This window comes from Halichoerus grypus, chromosome 8 (genome assembly GCF_964656455.1).
Source record: "Halichoerus grypus chromosome 8, mHalGry1.hap1.1, whole genome shotgun sequence".
Taxonomy (NCBI): Eukaryota; Metazoa; Chordata; class Mammalia; order Carnivora; family Phocidae; genus Halichoerus; species Halichoerus grypus.
This window is the reverse complement of record NC_135719.1, coordinates 5,899,433-5,918,567: the sequence shown is the minus strand read 5'-3', so window position 1 is coordinate 5,918,567 and position 19,135 is coordinate 5,899,433. Positions and strand designations below refer to the sequence as shown.

Genomic DNA, 19,135 nt, shown 5'->3' with positions numbered 1-19,135 from the left:
GTAATATTACCTGCTCAACTGCTAATACCAATAGAACTGATTTCAGCCTGGGCAGACCAGCAGTCAAGGGTTTAGGCAAGTTCCCTAAAGTCTAGGAATATAACCCCATTTCACAGAGCCAGGACTCCTCTGGCCCCCATGTCCAAGGTCCTTCTGTAGGCCAAGGAGGCAAAGGACGGGGGAAGAACATAAGCTTTGCTTTCGACAGCCCTGGATTTAAATCCTGGCTGTGCCACTTAGCAGCTGTGAATCTGGGCAAGTAGCCTTAACCTTTCTGAAGCCCCTTTTCTTCCCTGGAGTGTACATGTGGAAGCAGAATAACCCAGTAAAGAATACAGAGTTTGCAATCTGACTGCCTGAGTTGAAATTCCTCTTTCCTCTATATACTATAGATGGAGACTCTAAGCTTCGGAATCATATGAAAAAATTGGGAATAATAATCACACATACCTCACGGGATTGTTGTGACAGTGAAGTAAGATGGTGCAAGTGCTTAGCAAGTACAGGTTTCCCCTACTATCCAAAAAGTACAGCATTCCTATGAAACCTTTTGTAAACTGAAATGAGAGACAGTGAGGAAGCAATCACCATTCATTTATATGGAAAAATTTTTGAGCGTTTTCTTAGGCTTTTCTGGGCACATCTTGCTGACACACACACGAAATCAATTGAAGTAAAGCATAGATGTTCCCAGGAGAGGAGACTGGTGGGGTCGCTCTCACTACTTGGGGTGCGCGGCCTCTATAATGGCTCCCTGCGAAACAAATGCTGAATGCTATTTTCCTTTTTTTTTTTTGCCTTATTTTCATAAAAACACAGATTTCTTTTGGTTAGAAAAAACAGGTACTAAGGTAGGTCTTTCATGAACGTCAAGTGTCCTAATATAACTTTTGAAAAGCAGGGGATATGTACACTAGCACCGGGAAGCACTCGACAGTCAGTGGCTACGATTATCATCATGGAAAGCATCTAGTGCCGTGTTCGATACATTAGGGGGCTCAACACTTGTTAGTTCACCACCACCCTCTCTTGTCCCTGAGGCCAGCAGGATCCAAATGCCACCAAGTCTCTGCCCCATTCTTAGGACACGTGGATTTCAACTCCACAAGCCGTCCTGGATCTGAGTGTGGGCGCACTACCCAGCAAGGCGATGTTCATGATCAAAAAGACATGGCTTCCTTCTTATAGGATCACTGCTCAGCTGGAAGACCGTTAATACCTGACATAACCCGGTCAATGCAGAGGAATCCTTTTCTGAAGATTTACTCACTCATAAAAAGTTCTCAAAGTACAGAACGATAGCGGCAAAGGTGTTATCAAAATGTGGCCTGGCAGGGTGAGCCTGAAAGGTGGGGACCAGCCAGCCACACCTGTGAAGACTCTAGGCCTCCCTGAGAACAGCATCCCCAGCAAAGCAGCCAGGGAGGTCAGGAGACAGCAACCCCCCCGTGTGGCAGAGAACCAGAGGAGGAATAAAGAATTGGCAGCTCTAGGGGAGGAAAAGGGCACAGAGGGGACAAGGAAGTTTGAACAGGAGAGCAAAGACTATAACTCAGAGCACTGGGCCAGGGGGGCGGGGGAGCAGGCGTGGAAGGTATAGGAGAAAATACGAGGGCAGAGGAAGGGACCCCTGAGCCACTCTGCATGCAGATGAGGGACATTCCCCAAGTCTACACAAAGACCAAGTTTGGTTCCACTGACTGCTTCCAGAAACAAGGCTGCCATTTAAGGGCAAGGGCCACCATGGAAACATCTAGGAGATCTAGACTCACATCGAGGGAGGGCCCCTCCATGAGCCACAGCATGGGGCGCCACTGCTCATGTCACCGTCTTGGATTTGATTTTAGCACTGCTTATTCCAAGAGCATTCCGTGGCAGCTGTAGGAAGAACCAGGGAAGGCTTGGCGGACCGCTCCCTCGAACTCCAGAGTCGATGTTGATGGAAGAGATTCTCAGCAGTGCTGGTGGGCCTGGGAGGCGCTTCACTCCCACTCACCTCAGTCGTCCTCGGGGTTAAGTAAAGAGGTATGAACAGAGCGCATTTCATAAAAGTCTCCTACAAGTCATCAGACAAACAAGGATTCCCCTGAGGGGTACCGGCGGAACCCTCAGCCACCTTTCTTGGCTTCACCTCATTTGAGCGGGCCCAGGGATCGGGTCTGGTGGCTCTAATTGTTTTTCATTCTGAGACTCACTTTTTTAAGAAAAAGGGGACTCCAGACCCTCCACTCTTTCTGCCCTGCTTTCTCTGGCAAGTATCATTATCCGCATCACCTAGGTAAATAGCCCATTCTTCTGTGACTTTGTTTTAAATGTTCAATTTGGGGCCTTTTGACATCAATTCAAATCTTCGGGTGAAATACGCTTCAGAAAAACACATCGACCGTGGATAGACTAAAGATCAACTAGGGGGCTGATCCTTGGCAAAAAAAAAAATACCCAACCTAGTGAGGACCAAGCCAGCCATTTTGCAGCCACTTTGGGCAGGGAGCCCAGAACGAAGGAGGGGGAAAAAAATGCTCATTCAGCTCAGCTGCCACAACATGGCTAATGTATTCACTGGAAGTGAAAATGTCTGGAGATTTAACGGCATCAGGTTTCACAGGTTCCCCTCCATAGTCCATTCTTTCCATCCCTTGCTTTTATCAATCTTTGGGACTTTCTTGTAGATTGGCACAGTTCAGAGCCACCAAAAAGAAAGGTCTCAAGTGGTCACCCTTCATTCCTTGAAAAGAACTTTCCTGAGGCTAACACACACTCAGGAATCCCGTGGAATTCCACCAAAGCTGGGGGTGTGAAATGGGGGTGTGAATTGTGTGCTGCTGCGTTCTTGATCTACACCCAACCTCAGCCCGTGCAGACAAAACTCCTGCCGAGAGGTAGACTGTACCAATGCCAGGCCCACAGTCATCTCTCTTGACCTACCCACTCCTCGTCCTCCGCCCCGTCCCCCTGCTCTCGGGTCTCCGCTGTGGCTCCCTCCGAAGACTTCTGGGCCATGATGTTGTCTGTCCAGGATGCCCCTGTCTTTCCATCACCAGCAAAATTACACTTGGTCACTGTTCCAGCCTCAAGTTTGGCTAATGACTCTGAAAGGAGGGAAGAAGTTGAATGGCCCATCTCCCTATTTTGGAAACATAGAGGGGGCTGGCCTGTTCTGCTGGGGTCTCCGAGGCCTGGGTTAAACCACTGTTCTCTCAGACCTGGGTGCCCTCGGGGAGGCCCTGAGTGTGATCCCCGAGGCACTAGATAGGAGACATCACCCACAGGAACCACGGGATTGGGCGGCACCCCAGGATCCAGAGTGTCTAGGCTGTTGGCCCCAGGGCACTTGTCCAGAGACTTAGGACTAAATCTCAGGACTAAGCAGACCTGGCCTGCTCCCATGAGTTCTAAGCAGGAGGGGTAGAGGAGCCTCAAACAGGAGGCCAGGAGCCTCTTCAGGCCACGGGGACATGCTCACCCAGGAAGGGGCCATCGCCTCGAGTTTTCAGCCGTACCCCGACCCCCGGCTCCAGCTCCATCACCTCCATCTCTGACTCGGACATCCAGAACGCCACTGTCTGGTCGGGGGTAAGGCTCTCCGTCAGCGCAAGCAGCTCTGGCTTTTGTACCAGTGCTTTCAGCGCCTCGGGCGTGAGTCTGTCCGTGTCCCCCATTGCTTCCACCTCTGTAGGCACACAGCACAAGAAGGTCGTTACTGCTGGAAAAGCAAGCACGCAGGGGGGTCTTTCAGGAGCCAGGGGAGGCCTGAGGGTTCTACATACTCATAAGCACCTGAAGGTAGAGCTCTGCGACCCCACGGTGCCGGGACTCACCAGGGGGACTCCTGGCAGAGGAGTTACGGGCGTGGGCTCTGGAGCCAGGCTGCCTGGTGCCGATCTGTTTACAAGCCACGTGAGCTCGGGCAAGTGACTTAACCTCTCTGGGCCTGACAGATGGGGATAAAAACGGTACCTACCTGATAGGGTTGATGTGAGGTGTAAGTGAAGTAACACGCGTAAAGCACTCAGCACAGTGTCTGGCGCATGGGAGACCCTCAATGCATGTAAATGTCTTAATTATTCCTTTTTGACACAGGAGAAAACGAAGGCTTAGAGAGGTCAGGTGAGTTGCCCAAGGTCACACAGCTAGTCAGTGGGGGAGGCAGGATCCCAACCCTCCACAGAATTCTGCCTTCCCATGGAGTCCCCAGTGACGAGCCAGGGTTCTCTCCAGGCTCTCAGGGTCTCCGGGCTGGGCTGGGGTCTGCTGGAATGAGCAGCAAATGGTGGTGATCCCCATACTCTTCCTCGGCCTGCTCATCCCCGTCCTGGCAAAGCTCAGGGCTCAGGGAGGATTCCAATAGCCTCACCTGCCTGCCCCAAATGTCCCAAATCTGCAGATCCCGGCTTGGGGACCAGGGGATGGGCAGCGGTGTCCCAGACTGAGCAGTGAGGACCTGCAGGGCCAGGAGGACTCACAAGGCCCCGAGACCTCATGAACGTGTGCACAGCGACCCCCCAGCTCAGCAACCCCAAACGGTCCTGCAGGTGGTCCTCTCCACACCGACAGCCGGGGGCAGAGCTCTGCTAGAGAGCAGCCAGCCAGCCCAGGGAGCCCACACCCCCTTCCGTCAGGGTGTAAAACCTCCAAGCTCTGTCAGGGATGCTTTCTGGGGTTCCCCAGATGCCTCACTCCCACCAAGGGCTTTTGAACTGATCCCTTCTGCTCAGCCCTCGCCCTGCTTAACGTCCCTCAGACAAACCTCCTCACCTCCACTTCCCAAGATAGCAGAAGCCAGAGGTGGGGCTACTCACCCCCTGCCACCACCTGTCAATTTACCGATAAGCACATGAAACCTCTCCTCCTTCTCTTCTGTTTCTGTCTCAAAGGACCACGGGTCCCCCTCCCGCCTCAAGCCAGTTCCTCCATCTGGGCTCCGGATTCCACCCCCTCCCCCTCCTCGGGGACCTGGCTCTCCTTCTCCATACTGGATCTTTCCTTAATGCCCTCCTGAATTCTGGCTTTGACACCCACTACTTCAGACGCCCCCCACCCCCACTCCCACCCTGACCGGGGTCACTGGGAGCTCTTCATTGTGAGCCTGCCAGAGGCTCCGCAGTCCCCACTTTACTGGGCCCGAGATAGCACCTGACCCCATTGCTACCTCTCCCTCATATTCCACCCCCCACCTTCACTGAGCCTCGGAGACACACAGGCTCCCCCTCTCCCTCAGCCCTCTGCAGGGGTCCCTTCTCCTGCCCCTTACAGGTTCCTTCCCTGTTCTCCTGTGGTTGCTCTTCCCCAAGATGGCCTCCTGGGCGACTCCATCCTCTTTTATAGCTTCAGTACCAGCAGTGTGTCCTGACTCCTAAACATGTGCCTCCAGCCCAGCCCGCTTCCTGGGTTCTAGAACGGTGTCCCCAAGGCCCCAGTGGACATTGACCTCTCCCCGGAAGTGCGAGCACACGTCCCAGACAGAACTCTTCTCCCCACACCTGCAGCCAAGCGCAAACCCCAGGGTCGTCCCTGACTCCTCCCTCACTCTCCCCGTCGCCAAACACCGAGGCCACTGTCCCTCCTCTGTCTCCAATCTGTCCAGTCTCTCCATCCTCACCGACAGGCCCTTAATCCGGCCATCACAGCTTCCTAACAGGCCTGCTGGTCCCCCCTCTTTCCTGCTGGAAAGAGGAATGAAGTCACCAAGGGCCTAAGAATCACATGGGAATTTGGGCAGGAAAATGGAGGCTCTGCACAAGGGCAGTGAGAGCCCAGAGCCGGGTACATGGACGACTCTGCCCGACTGCAGGAGTCGGCAGGAGGTGGAAGGCCAGCCAGGCCCTGGGGATTGAGGTGGGGCACTGGGGATCCTCTGAGTGAATGGGGGGGCAGGAAGGAGTCCAGTCAGGGTCCCTCAGGCCAGACATGGGCTTCAAGGCCAACCACAACTAAGACACTCACTAGGGGCCACGAGACCCCTAGAGACACAGAAAGGCCACAGGGTCAGGAGGCCCTGAGGGAGGAAGGATGGAGGATACCTACTGTAGGATGACATGAGGAAGCCCGTGTTCACCTTCCTGGTGGCGCTGAAGTTGGGCTCGATTTCATTTCCCTTGGGGTCGAACTTCCGGCGATGGATGCGACTGGGCCTGATGTACAGCACATAGTAGTGCTCCTGGGGCCAGACAGAGAGTGAGGGGGGTGCTTCACTCCCCCCACCCTCCAACACACACACTCCCACAGGGCTCCACTGCAAACCGCCCCCCCAACCTCTCCCTCCACCCTGAATCCCACCTCAGCGCCAAAAGATATTCAAGCTGGGCAGATGCCTCCCCCCCCCCACGGCCCAATATTCATTCATTCATCCAATTGTGTGCTTAGTACAGCACCTGCCACACAAAATGAACCACGTGGACAGCCATGAGACGGCAGGCCCCGGGCCTGACCCCACGGTCTCCACCCAGCCAGAGACAGAAAACACAGACACAAAACCATAACCCAAGGGCGCCTGGGTGGCTCAGTTGGTTAAGTGACTGCCTTCGGCTCAGGTCATGATCCTGGAGTCCCTGGATCGAGTCCCGCATCGGGCTCCCTGCTCGGCAGGGAGTCTGCTTCTCCCTCTGACCCTCCCCCCTCTCATGTGCTCTCTCTCATTCTCTCTCTCTCAAATAAATAAGTAAAATCTTTAAAAAAAAAAACAAAAACAAAAACCATAACCCAAGCACCAAGGACCCCAAATACTGTGAAGCAGGAGTGAAAGAAGCCAAAGTGTCATGGAAAGGGCTGTGTGAGGGTTCTGAGTGAGGGCGGCCATTGTGCGTCTTCCAACACATGTGGGACCTGAGGCAAATCCCTCCTAGCCTCAGTTTCCCCTGGGGCAGGGGGACAACGTGCTGTCTACTTTCAGGAGTGCTGTAAAGGTTCAATGAGAGGATAGAGGAGCAAGCACAGTGGGAGACACGGAGCGAGCTGGCCACGCTGTTTGCCAGCTACTCTAATGCAAGCAGGTGGACGACACGCTCCCAGAGACTGAAGAAGAGGAATCCACCTCCTAGGAGAAACAGAAAAGGCAAGGTCTCCAAGGCTGGAGAGACCTACGACTGCGGGGGGAAAAGGGTGTAGGGAGACTATTCAAAGCCTGGGACAGGTACGAAATCAAAGTCAAGGTCCCATGTGCGTGTCTGAGCAACGCAGGGCACGCAGAGGCCTCGTGGGCGCCCAGGCTGAGAATGCAAGTAGGATCAGTTTGAGATGGGCCTTGAGCTGGTACTTGGAGTTTGGACTTGATCTGGTAGACAAGAAGGAATCCCCAAAGGTTTCTCAGCAGCAGCGAGATCCTCAGAGATGCCTTTCGGGAAACAAGCTGGCTGCAGGGCAAGGACGAGCGCTGGGGGCAGCCAGAAGGAAGGAGGGGCAGGTGCAAGTTTGATGAGGACAGGCGAAGCTCCTGAGGCCCATGTGAGGCCAGTGGAAAGAGGAAGGGAAGGGCCAGGGAAGGGATGGTCAAGGGAGCAGGCCAACAGGACCAGGCACGGCTGGCCTGGGGGAGAGGGGAGGAAGAGACAGTGGGGGCTTGCAGGCCTGTGACCAGCGGCTGGGAGGTCTATTGCCTTATCACGAGGAAGGAGGAACTCAGAGGAGGCAAGTTCGGGCCGGGCTAAGAGAGCCCCACATCAGGCTGGAGTTACTAGTGTCGGCTCTGCTGGGCAGGCTGGCTGGGGGCTCTGGATTGGTTGTCTACCCTGCTGACTTGCACACTAAGGAGGGGGTGGGCGAGCAGGCTCTCCCCTGGGCCGCAGAACAGCAACAGGCTCTGAGTAGCACCAGGTCTCTGGCCTGCCTCAGTGGCAAGGAGGTGAGCTCGGCCTTAGAGACCAAGGAACTAAGGTGGTCAGCACACCAGAGTGGGGCTGTATGGGAGGGGGTGGAAATTCAGAACTAGTGCTCGGGAAAGCAACACGGGCAAGAAGCAGAGGTGTGTCTCTGCACACCTGAGATGGCGGGGTGACAGACGGCATGACCCCAGGGGCGTGAGAGCGCAAGGGAAGAAGGCGTGCAGACACGGGAGATGCAGCCCCCGGCAGGGTCAACAACACAGACTATAGGCTGGACAATGGTCCTGCACACAGCAACCCACCTCCCAGCCCAACGTCCCCACCTGTATGCACGAGGAGGTCCCAGAAACCCAAAGTGCCCAGCCACACAGTGGTATTCAAAGACGAGCGAGCCCATGCCAAGAGATTCACCACTTTGCAAAGGGAGAACTTCAAGGCTCCTTCTAAAAGCAAATTCCACCAGTACATTTAAAATAATGCAATTCCTGGGGCGCCTGGGTGGCTCAGTTGGTTAAGCAACTGCCTTCAGCTCAGGTCATGATCCTGGAGTCCCGGGATCGAGTCCCACATCGGGCTCCCTGCTCAGCGGGGAGTCTGCTTCTCCCTCTGATCCTCCCCCCTCATGCTCTCTGTCTCCCATTCTCTCTCTCAGATAAATAAATAAAATCTTTAAAAATAAAATAAAATAAAATAATGCAATTCCAAAAAATTCCAAGGACGTGAGACCTCCCAGGAACAGACCTGGTACCTAGAAAGGGGAAGGTCACTGCTGACCCCGTCATACCCGCACAGGCTGCTAACCCGCTCTGACCTTGTCCATCAGGCCCTCGGGCAGCGGGAACCACCAGACCAGAAGCCAGGAATCTGGGCCCTCGGCCCTCCCAGAATAAAGAGCCATTCTTCCTGCCCACCCAGCAAGGCTCCCAGCACTCTAAACAGAAGGCAACAGGACCTCTTCACAGTGCCTTCCAGCTCACACACAGCTTCAGCCCCGAACCAGTCATCTCACCCCTTCTGCTCTCACCCTCCCAATCCCAGCCCCAAACACGCCACGGGGTTAGGGCTGGTCTGTCTTGTGAGCAAGAAGCCAGGTCCTGCCCTCTGTCCTCTGCCCAGCACAGTCCCAGTTGACCCCTTCCCACCCAGTGGCCCCTTTGGGCTGCTATCTCCCCACCCACCCCCCACCTGCCCTACAAGCCCCTCCAGGAATGAGCTGCACCCCAAGTCTGGTCACTGGCAGAGCCAAGCACAGGGAGATGGCTTGGTGGCTGAGGACCGGGAAGCCAGTGCCCTGCGGGTGTCCCCGGGGAGGCATCCTCACCTTCCTGTCACGGGCATCCAAGATGCTGTGGCGAGACACATCTACCAATTCTCCCTCCAGCAGGACGCCGTTGCCCCTGGGGATGTGAGAGAAAGAAGGGATCCGCTGCTTCCGTCAGTCCTCAGGGAAGAACCACAAGTTCAACGGCCCAGGCCAGAGTCTGCACTGGGACAAAGAGCAGGGCCCACAAGCATCTGCTAGTCACCTGGCCGCCCCCCACCCCCACCCCAGCAGGCCTGGTACTGAACAACGATTTTCTTTGTGCTTCCCACATGGGGCCTCCATTCCTCCATTCCTCCGAGGGTCCCAAAGGCTGGGGCTCTGCATAGAGGGTAGGGGGGACGCCTCAGGCTGCAAGACCAAGCTGTGGCCCCTCCCACAAGGGCTTACTATAAGCAGAGCCTCAGTCTTCTTATCTACAAAATGGGAGAGTAACAGCCACCTCACTGCTTCTGTGATGACAGCATAAATCGTGTAAGTGAAGGTGTTTGTAAACTATTAAGTGCTTACTAAATATAAAGGATTTTACTTTTTTATTTAGCCAAATTTGAGGGAGGGGTCTAAGGTGCTATAAAGTATCTTCCTTTTTCACCTGTTTTTTTTTTCCACCTGTTTTAAAACACTTTCTATTCTTCTCCTCACTCATACCCACTTAATGGCGGGAAAACCCAAACTTAGAAGTTTTATGACTAGTCCAAGATCGCCGGGTCCCTCGCCGAGAGGAACTAGATCCCCGCTTCCCGCTCCTAGTTCTCATAAAAAGCAGAACCAGAGGCTTCCCTTTTTAGAGCCACAGAAATGAGAGGGGGGGTGGGGACATGAAAGGATGGGCATGAAAATGGAAACTCGCTCTACTTTACTTACCCTACCCACCGCCTCACCTCCAAATTCTTGCGTTTCTAACTGCAAATGGAATGGTCCATTTGTTCTCATAACCTCCCTGCGACAGCCACCCCCCCATCCCGAGCCCCCACGCGCCTCCAGGCTGGCACTGCCCTCCCACGGCCACGCCAAGCCAACTGGCCCGCGCTCTTGGGGTCACTGCACGACGTCCTCCCTTCCGGGGCGGGAAGCGGGGCGGCCTGTGCCAAGGCCCGCGGGCAGGGCGCCGAGGCAAGTGGCCGGAGTTCATAGTCACGGCTGGGGAGGGGTTGAGACAAAGGTCGGTGCTTTTGAGCTCCGTGTAGGCGTCGGGAAGGGTACGGGGCGGGGGGGGCAGTGGGGAGATTTAAGCCTATCTGTGTTTTAGGGGGTGCGCTCCGGCCGCAGGGCGCAGGGGAGCGTTGGGGTGGGGGGTAGCTGTGGCCAGGTCCGCCTTCCCTCCCACCCGCACCCGGATCGCGGTCCCCTCCCCAATCCCGGAGCCCGGGTTCCTAGCCGGGGCCGCAGAGGCGGGGGCAGAGCGCGGCGGGCCTACCCCTGGTGGACGGCGGGGTCCCAGGCCCCCGGCAGCCGCGCGCTCCGCACCGCCTTGTTCCGGAGGGCGCAGTCGTGGTAGATGCGGCTCATGATGCGCACGGCCGCTGTGCCCGCGGGCCTGGCGCTGCTCGGCGGCGCGCGGGGTCTCGGGCTGGGCGCGGGGGAGCGCGGGGGGCGCGGATCCGGGAAGGGCGCGGTCCGGGCCCGGCCTGCCCGGGCGGGATTTAAAGGGGCCGGGCCCCATTCCTGCCGCGGGACGGCGCGCGCGGGAGGTGGGCTTCCGGGAAGACCCGCCGCACTTGGGGCCTCATTGTGGGCGTGGGGGGAGCCAAGTCCTCCCCTTTCCCTCCCTTTCTGGTTACTAGAGGGAGACCCCCGCCCCAACACACGCACAAAGGGGAAATTGAGGCCCTCAGCTCTGGAAGGAGCAGGAATGGAGAAAAGGGAACAGTCTTCAGGGATGGCGGGGTGGTCCGCACAGAAGCTGCTCTTTATGCTCTGCCCAAGGTCCCACAGTGGCTGAGGAAGGGGTTCCAGGGATCTGTGCCTAGGCTTGGGTGTCAGATCAAGGACTTATTAAGGTTTAAATCCCAGCTGTGTGAGTATGAGCAAGTGTCTCAACCTCTCTGAACCCATGCTTCCTCCTCTATGGGGTCAGCATCAGAGGGGTGGTAACGATTCATAAACTCACTCTAGAACATAGTATTTCCCCTCTCTGCCTTCCCACACAGTTCTTGAACCCCCCCCCCCCCAGCTCCCTACTGCCCTTTGCCCAAGTATGTAACAGTGTAGAGGGGCATTTTCTAAGCCTGGGTGCAGGAGTCTGTTCTGACCCTGGGATTGTTGGAGAACCTTGGTTCTCTTAGACCCATCTGTGGCCTCTGGGGGAGCATTCAAAGGGGAGGTGGCCAGTTAGATACCTGGGAGTCCAAGATGAGCTGTCAGTGGTAGAAGAAACACCCTCTCCCCACACACACATTAAGACTTTGGTGGGTCCTACACACTTGTTTTCAAGGGTTCCTTCCTTGATTAAAAAAAAATTTTTTTAAATTATATTTTATGGGTGGGTTGACATAAAGATGAATACATTAATATTATATATTAAAACATTTTCTTCAGCCTAAAAATTCTTTCTTCTTCTAATTTTTTAAAGAAATTAAAACATTTTCATGGGTCCTAGGCATTGTGTCAAATGGCTTAGTTACCTCCCCTCCTCCCTCCTCAGTCTGTCCTACCTGGCTGTTCCAGAAAGTCTGAGAGAGAAGGACAAGAGCCCTAGTGGGCTCTGAGCAGAACTATCTTTGGGCTTTCTCTCTTCAAAACTCCCTAGTTGATTTAAGGAACTCCTACAACTTAATAGCAAAAAAACAAATAATCTGATTTAAAAATGGACAAAGGAACTATATAGATATTTCTCCAAAGAAGACATACACATGGCCAACAGGTACGTGAAAAGCTGCTCAGCATCACTAATCATCAGGGAAATGCAAACCAAAACCACAATGAGATCTCATCTCACACCTGTTAGGATGGCTAGTATCAAAAAGACAAAAGATAAGTATTAGGATGTAGAGAAAAGGCAACATTGATACACTGTTGGTAGGAATGTAAACTGGTGCAGCCACTGTGGAAAACGATATGGAACTTTCTCAAGAAATTAAAAATAGAACCACCATGTTATCCAGCAATCACACTTCTGGGTGTACATCCAAAGGAACTGAAACCAGGATCTCAAAAGGATGCCTGCCCTCCTATGTTCCTTGCAGCGTTATTCACAATAGCCAAGACATGGAAGCAATTTAAATGTTCATCAATGGATAGATGGGGGAGGAAATGTGGTATATACATACAATGGAATATTATTCAGCCTTTAAAAAAAAAAAAGGAAGGAAGTCCTGCCATTTGTAACAACAAGGATGAACCTGAAAGTGAAAGAAACCAGACACGGGAACACAAATACTGCATGATCTCATTTACATGGGGAATCTAAAATAGTCAAACTCACAGAAGCAGAGAATAGAATGGTGGTTGTCAGGGCCTGGGGGGAGGGGGAAATCGGGAGGTAGAAGTCAAAGGGGTATAAAGCTTCAGGTATACAAGATGAATAAAGACCTAGAGATCTACTGTACAGTATAGTGCCTATAGTTAATATTGATTTATGTACTTAAAAATTTACTAAGAGGGTAAATCTTTTTTTAAATTTTTTTTTTAAGATTTTATTTATTTATTTGAGAGAGAGAGAGCTCATAAGCAAGGAGAGGGGCAGAGGGAGAGGGAGAAGCAGATTCCTCGCTGAGCATGGAGCCCAATGCAAGACTCGATCTCAGGACCCTGGGATCATGACCTGAGCCGAAGGCAGACGATTAATCAACTGAGCCACCCAAGCACCCTTAAGAGGGTAAATCTCATGTTAAGTGTTCTTATCACACACATAAAATAATAATAGTAATAAATAAACTTTTGGAGGCAATAGGTATGTTTATGGCATAGATTTTGGTGATGGTTTTTTGGGTGTGTACTTATCTCCAAACTCATCAAGTCGTATACATTAAATATGTACAGCGATTTGTATGTCAATTATGCCTCAATAAAATGGTTTGAAAAACAAACAAAAAACCCCAGGCTGGTTGCAACCACGTGGCTGGTGTGCCCCCCGACTTCCTCCCCTATCTGTCAACTTCCCGCTCCAATGGCTTCAAATCTCCACTGCCTTATGTGGCAGCTACTAGCTACATATGGCTATTTTAATTTTAGTTTTAATTAATTAAACCTAAGTAAACTTCAATTATTCCGTCTCACCAGCCACATTTCAAGGGCTTCATAGCTAGCAACATGTGGCTAGTGGCTGCCATTTTGGACAGCACAGACACAGGACACTTCCATCATTGCAGAAAGTTCTATGGGACAGCACGGCTGTAAATCCTTTTCTGGGAAGAGTAATCCCTTGCTTACTGGGCTCTATGACTTCACCCCATCAGTGCAACTGGTAGACCAGGCACCAGCAAGACAGGAAGCTAACAGAACAAGAAAACATTTTTTAAACATATTTATCTCCTAAAGAGCACCAATCATCATGGGGAAAAGACCAGAACTTTGTTGGACTTCCTTATACCTATTTGTAGGTTACTGATGTTTCTATATTAAATTATAAACCATGAGGTACAACATGGAGACAGCTTAAGCTTTGGGCCCCTCAGTTCAACGGCCCCTTTTGAGGACAGGGTTGAGGACCCCAAACATTATGTTTATATGGGCATATGCTTTTACAAAATTTTCACAGGTGGGGCAGTTTTTGCTATAGTCAGTTCAGACCAATATCTTTTTTTTTTTTTTGCCTGTATTTTCCTTTGCCTCACATCAGATGATATTGCAATGGACCTGAATGAGAGAACAGTTGACATGAGATACATTTAGTTTGGGCTTTGTGGGATAGATTTATGGGGTCTGTAGTCTTTCCCACTATCATTCAGTTTTTGCAAGCTGTCCTGGTATAGGAGGGCCCTACCAGCCTCTGTGCCGACTCACCTAGGGGAGGGCTCAAAGGTGCAGGACAAGGGGTCCCATCACAGTAGAAATGTGTGCTGCAGCTCCTGGCACTGAGACCGCGTGGGGAGAGGACAAGGAACAAACTGTGGAACATAAGGAACCGGAAGCTAGTGTGTAGAAAATTCTCCTACTCACCAGACAGGTAAAACCGTAAGCAGAGGGTTGGTTCTTATTAACCTTAGTCAAAATGGATGTTTACTCAGGAATGTTCTCACTAAAGCCGCACATGTCATTGTAAACCCACCAACCTTTTTTTTCCTCTTTTGGTGTGCATGGGACAAAACTGAATTTACCAGGATTTCTGTAGAGCAGAAATAGATAACAGTAAAACCAACAAGAAGTGCCTGTGTGGGTAGTCTTAGATTTTATGCCTCACAACACATCTTAGCATATCTGACACATCTTGTCTTGACAAAGTCTGCTGGTTCCGGAAGAAAGAGAGGGCCAAATTGCCACAAATGCAGTGAAATCACCTGAAGAAAACACACAGACACACCGCAGAGCAAAAGATGCCAAACAAAGGACGCAGTGAAGAGAGCAAGCATAATATAAAATAAGATGCCAGAAGGAGAGCTAAAGCTATCCATCACATTACATCAATAAATGCAAATAGGACAAGCCTTGTTGGGGAAGAAAATCTATGATATGCCTTTGTAGCAGACATCTCTTCAGGCCACATCAGAACCTCTGGTCCTCACATGCCTCCGGGGCCTTTGACCCGTCCTGTCCTAGCCCCTCGGTGATGACCAACCCTGCTGACTTCACACAGAAACAATCCTCCACCCCTCACCTCGCGGCCACACCTCAACACTTGCCCCCGAAGACAATTGGTCCCAAGGGTGGCCCTTAAAAGAAGACTCTCAGCGTAGGATTGTGAAATTGAATTACCTATTGGTCTGATGGCAATAAGGACACTTGCTATGGAAAGTGGGTGGTGGTCACCCTCGGCACAGAGAGGCATCGAAATTCCTGAGGTTTTCATCTGTGGTTAAATGGGGTGAGGTGCAGGTGGGAGGTGACATTCTGCTGGGAGATGACATTCTGCTGGGAGATGGAATGTCTGTAGCCTGTGATGGGTCTTGGGGGCAATGATAATTATGAGACATGTGGAACAGGCCCGCTTTTTATGAACGGCAATGGAAACCCTGATGGAAAGAAGGTGATAGGCTCAGGGTAGCCCACGGCCAACCTCAGGATACGCCATGGGGAGCTGTATGGCAGTTTTTAAGGAGACTCTCATCTCCTGTGGCTCCAGGGCAAACTGCTCCGCAGTCAGGCTCTGCAGCTGATTGTAAGGATGACAGAGCGGCGTGTTCTGTTCCAGCTGTTGCTGGGATGACAGAACTTCCGTGCTGCAGCTCACTTCGTGCGGGTACAACCCAGCGGTGCCTTGAGCCCTCCCCAGTGCGTGTCTCCTGCTCTTGCCCTGAGGCATCCACGTCGATGCTGAAGCATGAGACACCTGGGCCCTCTGGGTACCGACCTTGCACAACCCCATATGCAGGGGAGTTAACACCTTGGAGAGAACATTTGAGAATAGGGGGGATGGAAGCTGCCAAGTAAATTCTTTCTCCTTTCTCTCCCTGTACAGACTGTGATGAAAAATAGCGGAAAAGGCAGATGGCCTCTTAGAAGATGGTCCCATGAGATCAGACACTCGCTCCCTCTTATTTCCAAGTGGTGACCCACTGCATAGGGCACCCTTAGACTTGCCCTTCCTGCTTCCCTGCCCCTCAGCGATGTTCCCTTCCTCTGGCTTTCCTGGGATTGCATTCCCTAATAAAGCAGTGGCAAGGGAGATTTGGTCTCAGGCTCTGCTTTTTGAAGAACCCAATCTAATACAATCATATACAAGAATTTTCTAAAACAAAGCGACCCAGAAAGATATATGTAAAAGGACTTGGCAAACGGCGCCTGGGTGGCTCAGTCGTTAGGTGTCTGCCTTCGGCTAGGGTCATGATCCCAGGGTCCTGGGATCGAGCCCCACATCGGGCTCCTTGCTCTGTGGGAAGCCTGCCTCTCCCTCTCTCACCCCCCCGGCTTGTGTTCCCTCTCTCGCTGGGTTTCTCTCTGTCAAATAAATAAAATCTTTAAAAAAAAAAAAAAAAAAGACTTGGCAAAGAGGAGAAAGATGCAAACCAAAATGGCAGAGTCACACTTGTAGTAACAGACAAGGCTGAACTTAACACAAAATGCACAAACTCAGGTTTTTTAAAATGGGATTTTGGGGCGCTTGGGTGTCTCAGTCGTTAAGCATCTGCCTTCGGCTCAGGTCCTGATCCCAGGGTCCTGGGATTAAGCCCCGCATCGGGCTCCAAGCTCGACGGGAAGCCTGCTTCTCCCTCTCCTGCTCCCCCTGCTTGTGTTCCCTCTCTCGCTGTGTCTCTCCCTGTCAAATAAATAAATAAAATCTTAAAAAAAAAAGACTAAAAAATAATAATAATAATAAAATGGGATTTTATAGTGCTAAAAATTACAGTCCACAAGGAAATGGAATGAAGTTAATATTGACATGTCAAATAAAGTAGGATTGGAATTCAAAAATAAAACATTATAGGATGAATAGGAATCAAAGGGGATCACAATGAGATCCACATTCACACCCATTAAAATTACTATTATATAAAAACAAAAACAGATATAACAAATGTTGGCGAGAATGCAGAGAAATTGGAACCTTTGTGCACTGTTGGTGGGAATGTAAAATGGTGCAGCCGCTGTGGAAAGCAGTATGGAGGCTCCTCCAAAAATTACACATAGAATTGCCATATGATCCAGCAATTCTACCTCTGGGTATACACCCAAAAGAACTGAAAGCAGAGACTCAAACATTTACTTACCTACCCATGTTCACAGCAGCATTATTCACAACAGCCAAAAGGTGGAAACAATCCAAATGTCCATCAGTGGATGAATGGATTAAAAAAAAAAAATGTGGCATATACATACAATAGAATATTATTCAGCCTTAATAAAGGAAGGAAATGCAGGGCACCTGGGTGGCTCAGTTGGTTAAGCGTCCAACTCTTGATTTCAGCTCAGGCCATGATCTCAGGGTTGTGAGATTGAGACCCACGTCAGGCTCTGCGCTGGGCTTAGAGCCTCCTTGAGATTCTCTCTCTCCCTCTGCTCTCCTCCTGTCCCTCTCTCTCTCTCTCTTTTTTCTTTTAAGATTTTATTTATTTATTTGACAGAGAGAGAGACGGAGAGAGAGGGAACACAAGCAGGGGGAGTGTGGGAGGGAGAAGCAGGCTTCCCAATGAGCAGGGAGCCCGATGCGGGGCTCGATCCCAGAACTCTGGGATCCTGTCCCTCTCTCTTAAAAAAAAAGGAAGGAAATGCTGACACATACCACAACATGGATGAACCTTGAAGACATTATGCTAAGTGAAATAAACCAGACACAAAAGGACAATATTATATGATTCCACCTATATGAGATACCTAGAGGACTCAAGTCACAGAAACGGAAAATAGAATGGTGGTTGCCAGGGGCTGGGGGCGGGAAGAATGGGGAATTGTTGTTTAATGGGTGTGGAGCTTCAGTTTGGGAAAACGAAAACCTTCTGGAGAAGGATACATCACAGGAATATGACTGCACTTAACAACACAGAACTGTATATTTAAAAATGGCAAAGATGGGAAATTTTATGTTAAATAGATTTTACCACAATAAAAAAAATCAATGTACACATGCACTGTAGAAAATATGATAAGCAAAAAGAAAACATTTTTAGAAATTGCACTAAGGGGCAAAAAAAAGAAACAGATCTGAGTCTATATCTAAGATGATATATGTAAATTAAAAAACAAACACATGCATACACCAACACTGGATGTCTTAGTTTACTAGGCTGCCATAACAAAGTCCAATACACTGGTAGCTTAGACAGAGGATATTTATTCCCTCACAATTCTGGAAGCTAGATGTCCCAAGACCGAGGTGCTGGCAGGGTAGGCTCCTACCAAGGCCTCTCTCCTTAGCTTGTATATGGTCATTTTCTCCCTAAATCTCACATAGTCTTTTCTTTGTGCAGGTACATGTCTGTGTCCACATTTCCTCTTCTTATAAGCATACCAGTCATGTTGGATTAGGGCCAATTCTAAAGACCTCATTTTAACTTAATTATGTTGTTAAAGACTTCATTCTGAGGTCCTAGGGGTTAGAACTTCTACATAGGAACTTTGATGGAGACACAATTCAGACCACAACACTGTATGTCATTCAGTGATACATTCCCAACCAAGGACACACAGTTAAATGCATAAAAGTGGGCGCTAGAGGATGAGGGTGGCAGGAGAACAGAGTTGGAATGGGAGTGGAAATAGTGACTAGAGGGGAAATGCCATTTTATTTTATTTACTTTTTTACAGTTAAATGGGTTTATTTTCTGAATATTATGGTAATCCATACTTCCTAAGGATATGAGTTTGGGGCTTGAAATGGATCATAATAACATCACAGACTCATATTTTATTGATTTCTACCCTTATGTCCCACACTCTCCCTATGACATTCTCCTAATTATTTCTAGGAGTCCCATCCTCCAAGAAGATCATATAGCATCCATCACACTCATCCTTTCCTGATCAGTGTGCCTGATCCTATGTCTCTCATTGAGGCCCTGCTGTGTGTGAAGAATCTGGAAGGCACTTTATCTTTGCCTCTGATGTCAAGCGACCATTGGGTACCCTTCTTCCCTCCCCCTCCCCTGACATACCAACCACTGCTGCATTTTCCAGTTAGGTCTGTTCCTTCTGTACTCTGTGGGGTAGCACAGTTCTTGAGAGGCTGGTGTAGCCCTGTGTTCTTTGCAGCCCCACCTTGCTTCATGCAGAAATGAGAGGATGTTTCTCATTCCCTTGTATGTTAGCATAATGCCTGGACACCAAAACAGAACTACTTCTGATCCAATCCTTTAGAGTATCTTCTATGAAATATCTCCTTTCATTTTCTGTCCTCTGCAACTCCCTCCTTAGGTTTAAATATATCATAGGCTTGGCCATTTTCAGTGCGGAAATGCCATTTTAA

General features: G+C 50.7%; 1 protein-coding gene across 1 annotated transcript; it reads right to left on the bottom strand.

Annotated features, from left to right (window-relative positions):
- Positions 1–577: 577 nt before the first annotated feature.
- ARPIN (actin related protein 2/3 complex inhibitor) lies at positions 578–10,763 on the bottom strand. Its single transcript, XM_036069922.2, has 6 exons — positions 10,556–10,763; positions 9,139–9,214; positions 6,025–6,157; positions 3,464–3,670; positions 2,926–3,089; positions 578–2,006 (listed from the first exon to the last, which is right to left on the bottom strand). Exons 1-6 carry the CDS (start codon positions 10,645–10,647, stop codon positions 1,998–2,000), a joined length of 681 nt encoding a protein of 226 aa, XP_035925815.2. The 5' UTR covers positions 10,648–10,763; the 3' UTR covers positions 578–1,997.
- Positions 10,764–19,135: the final 8,372 nt, after the last annotated feature.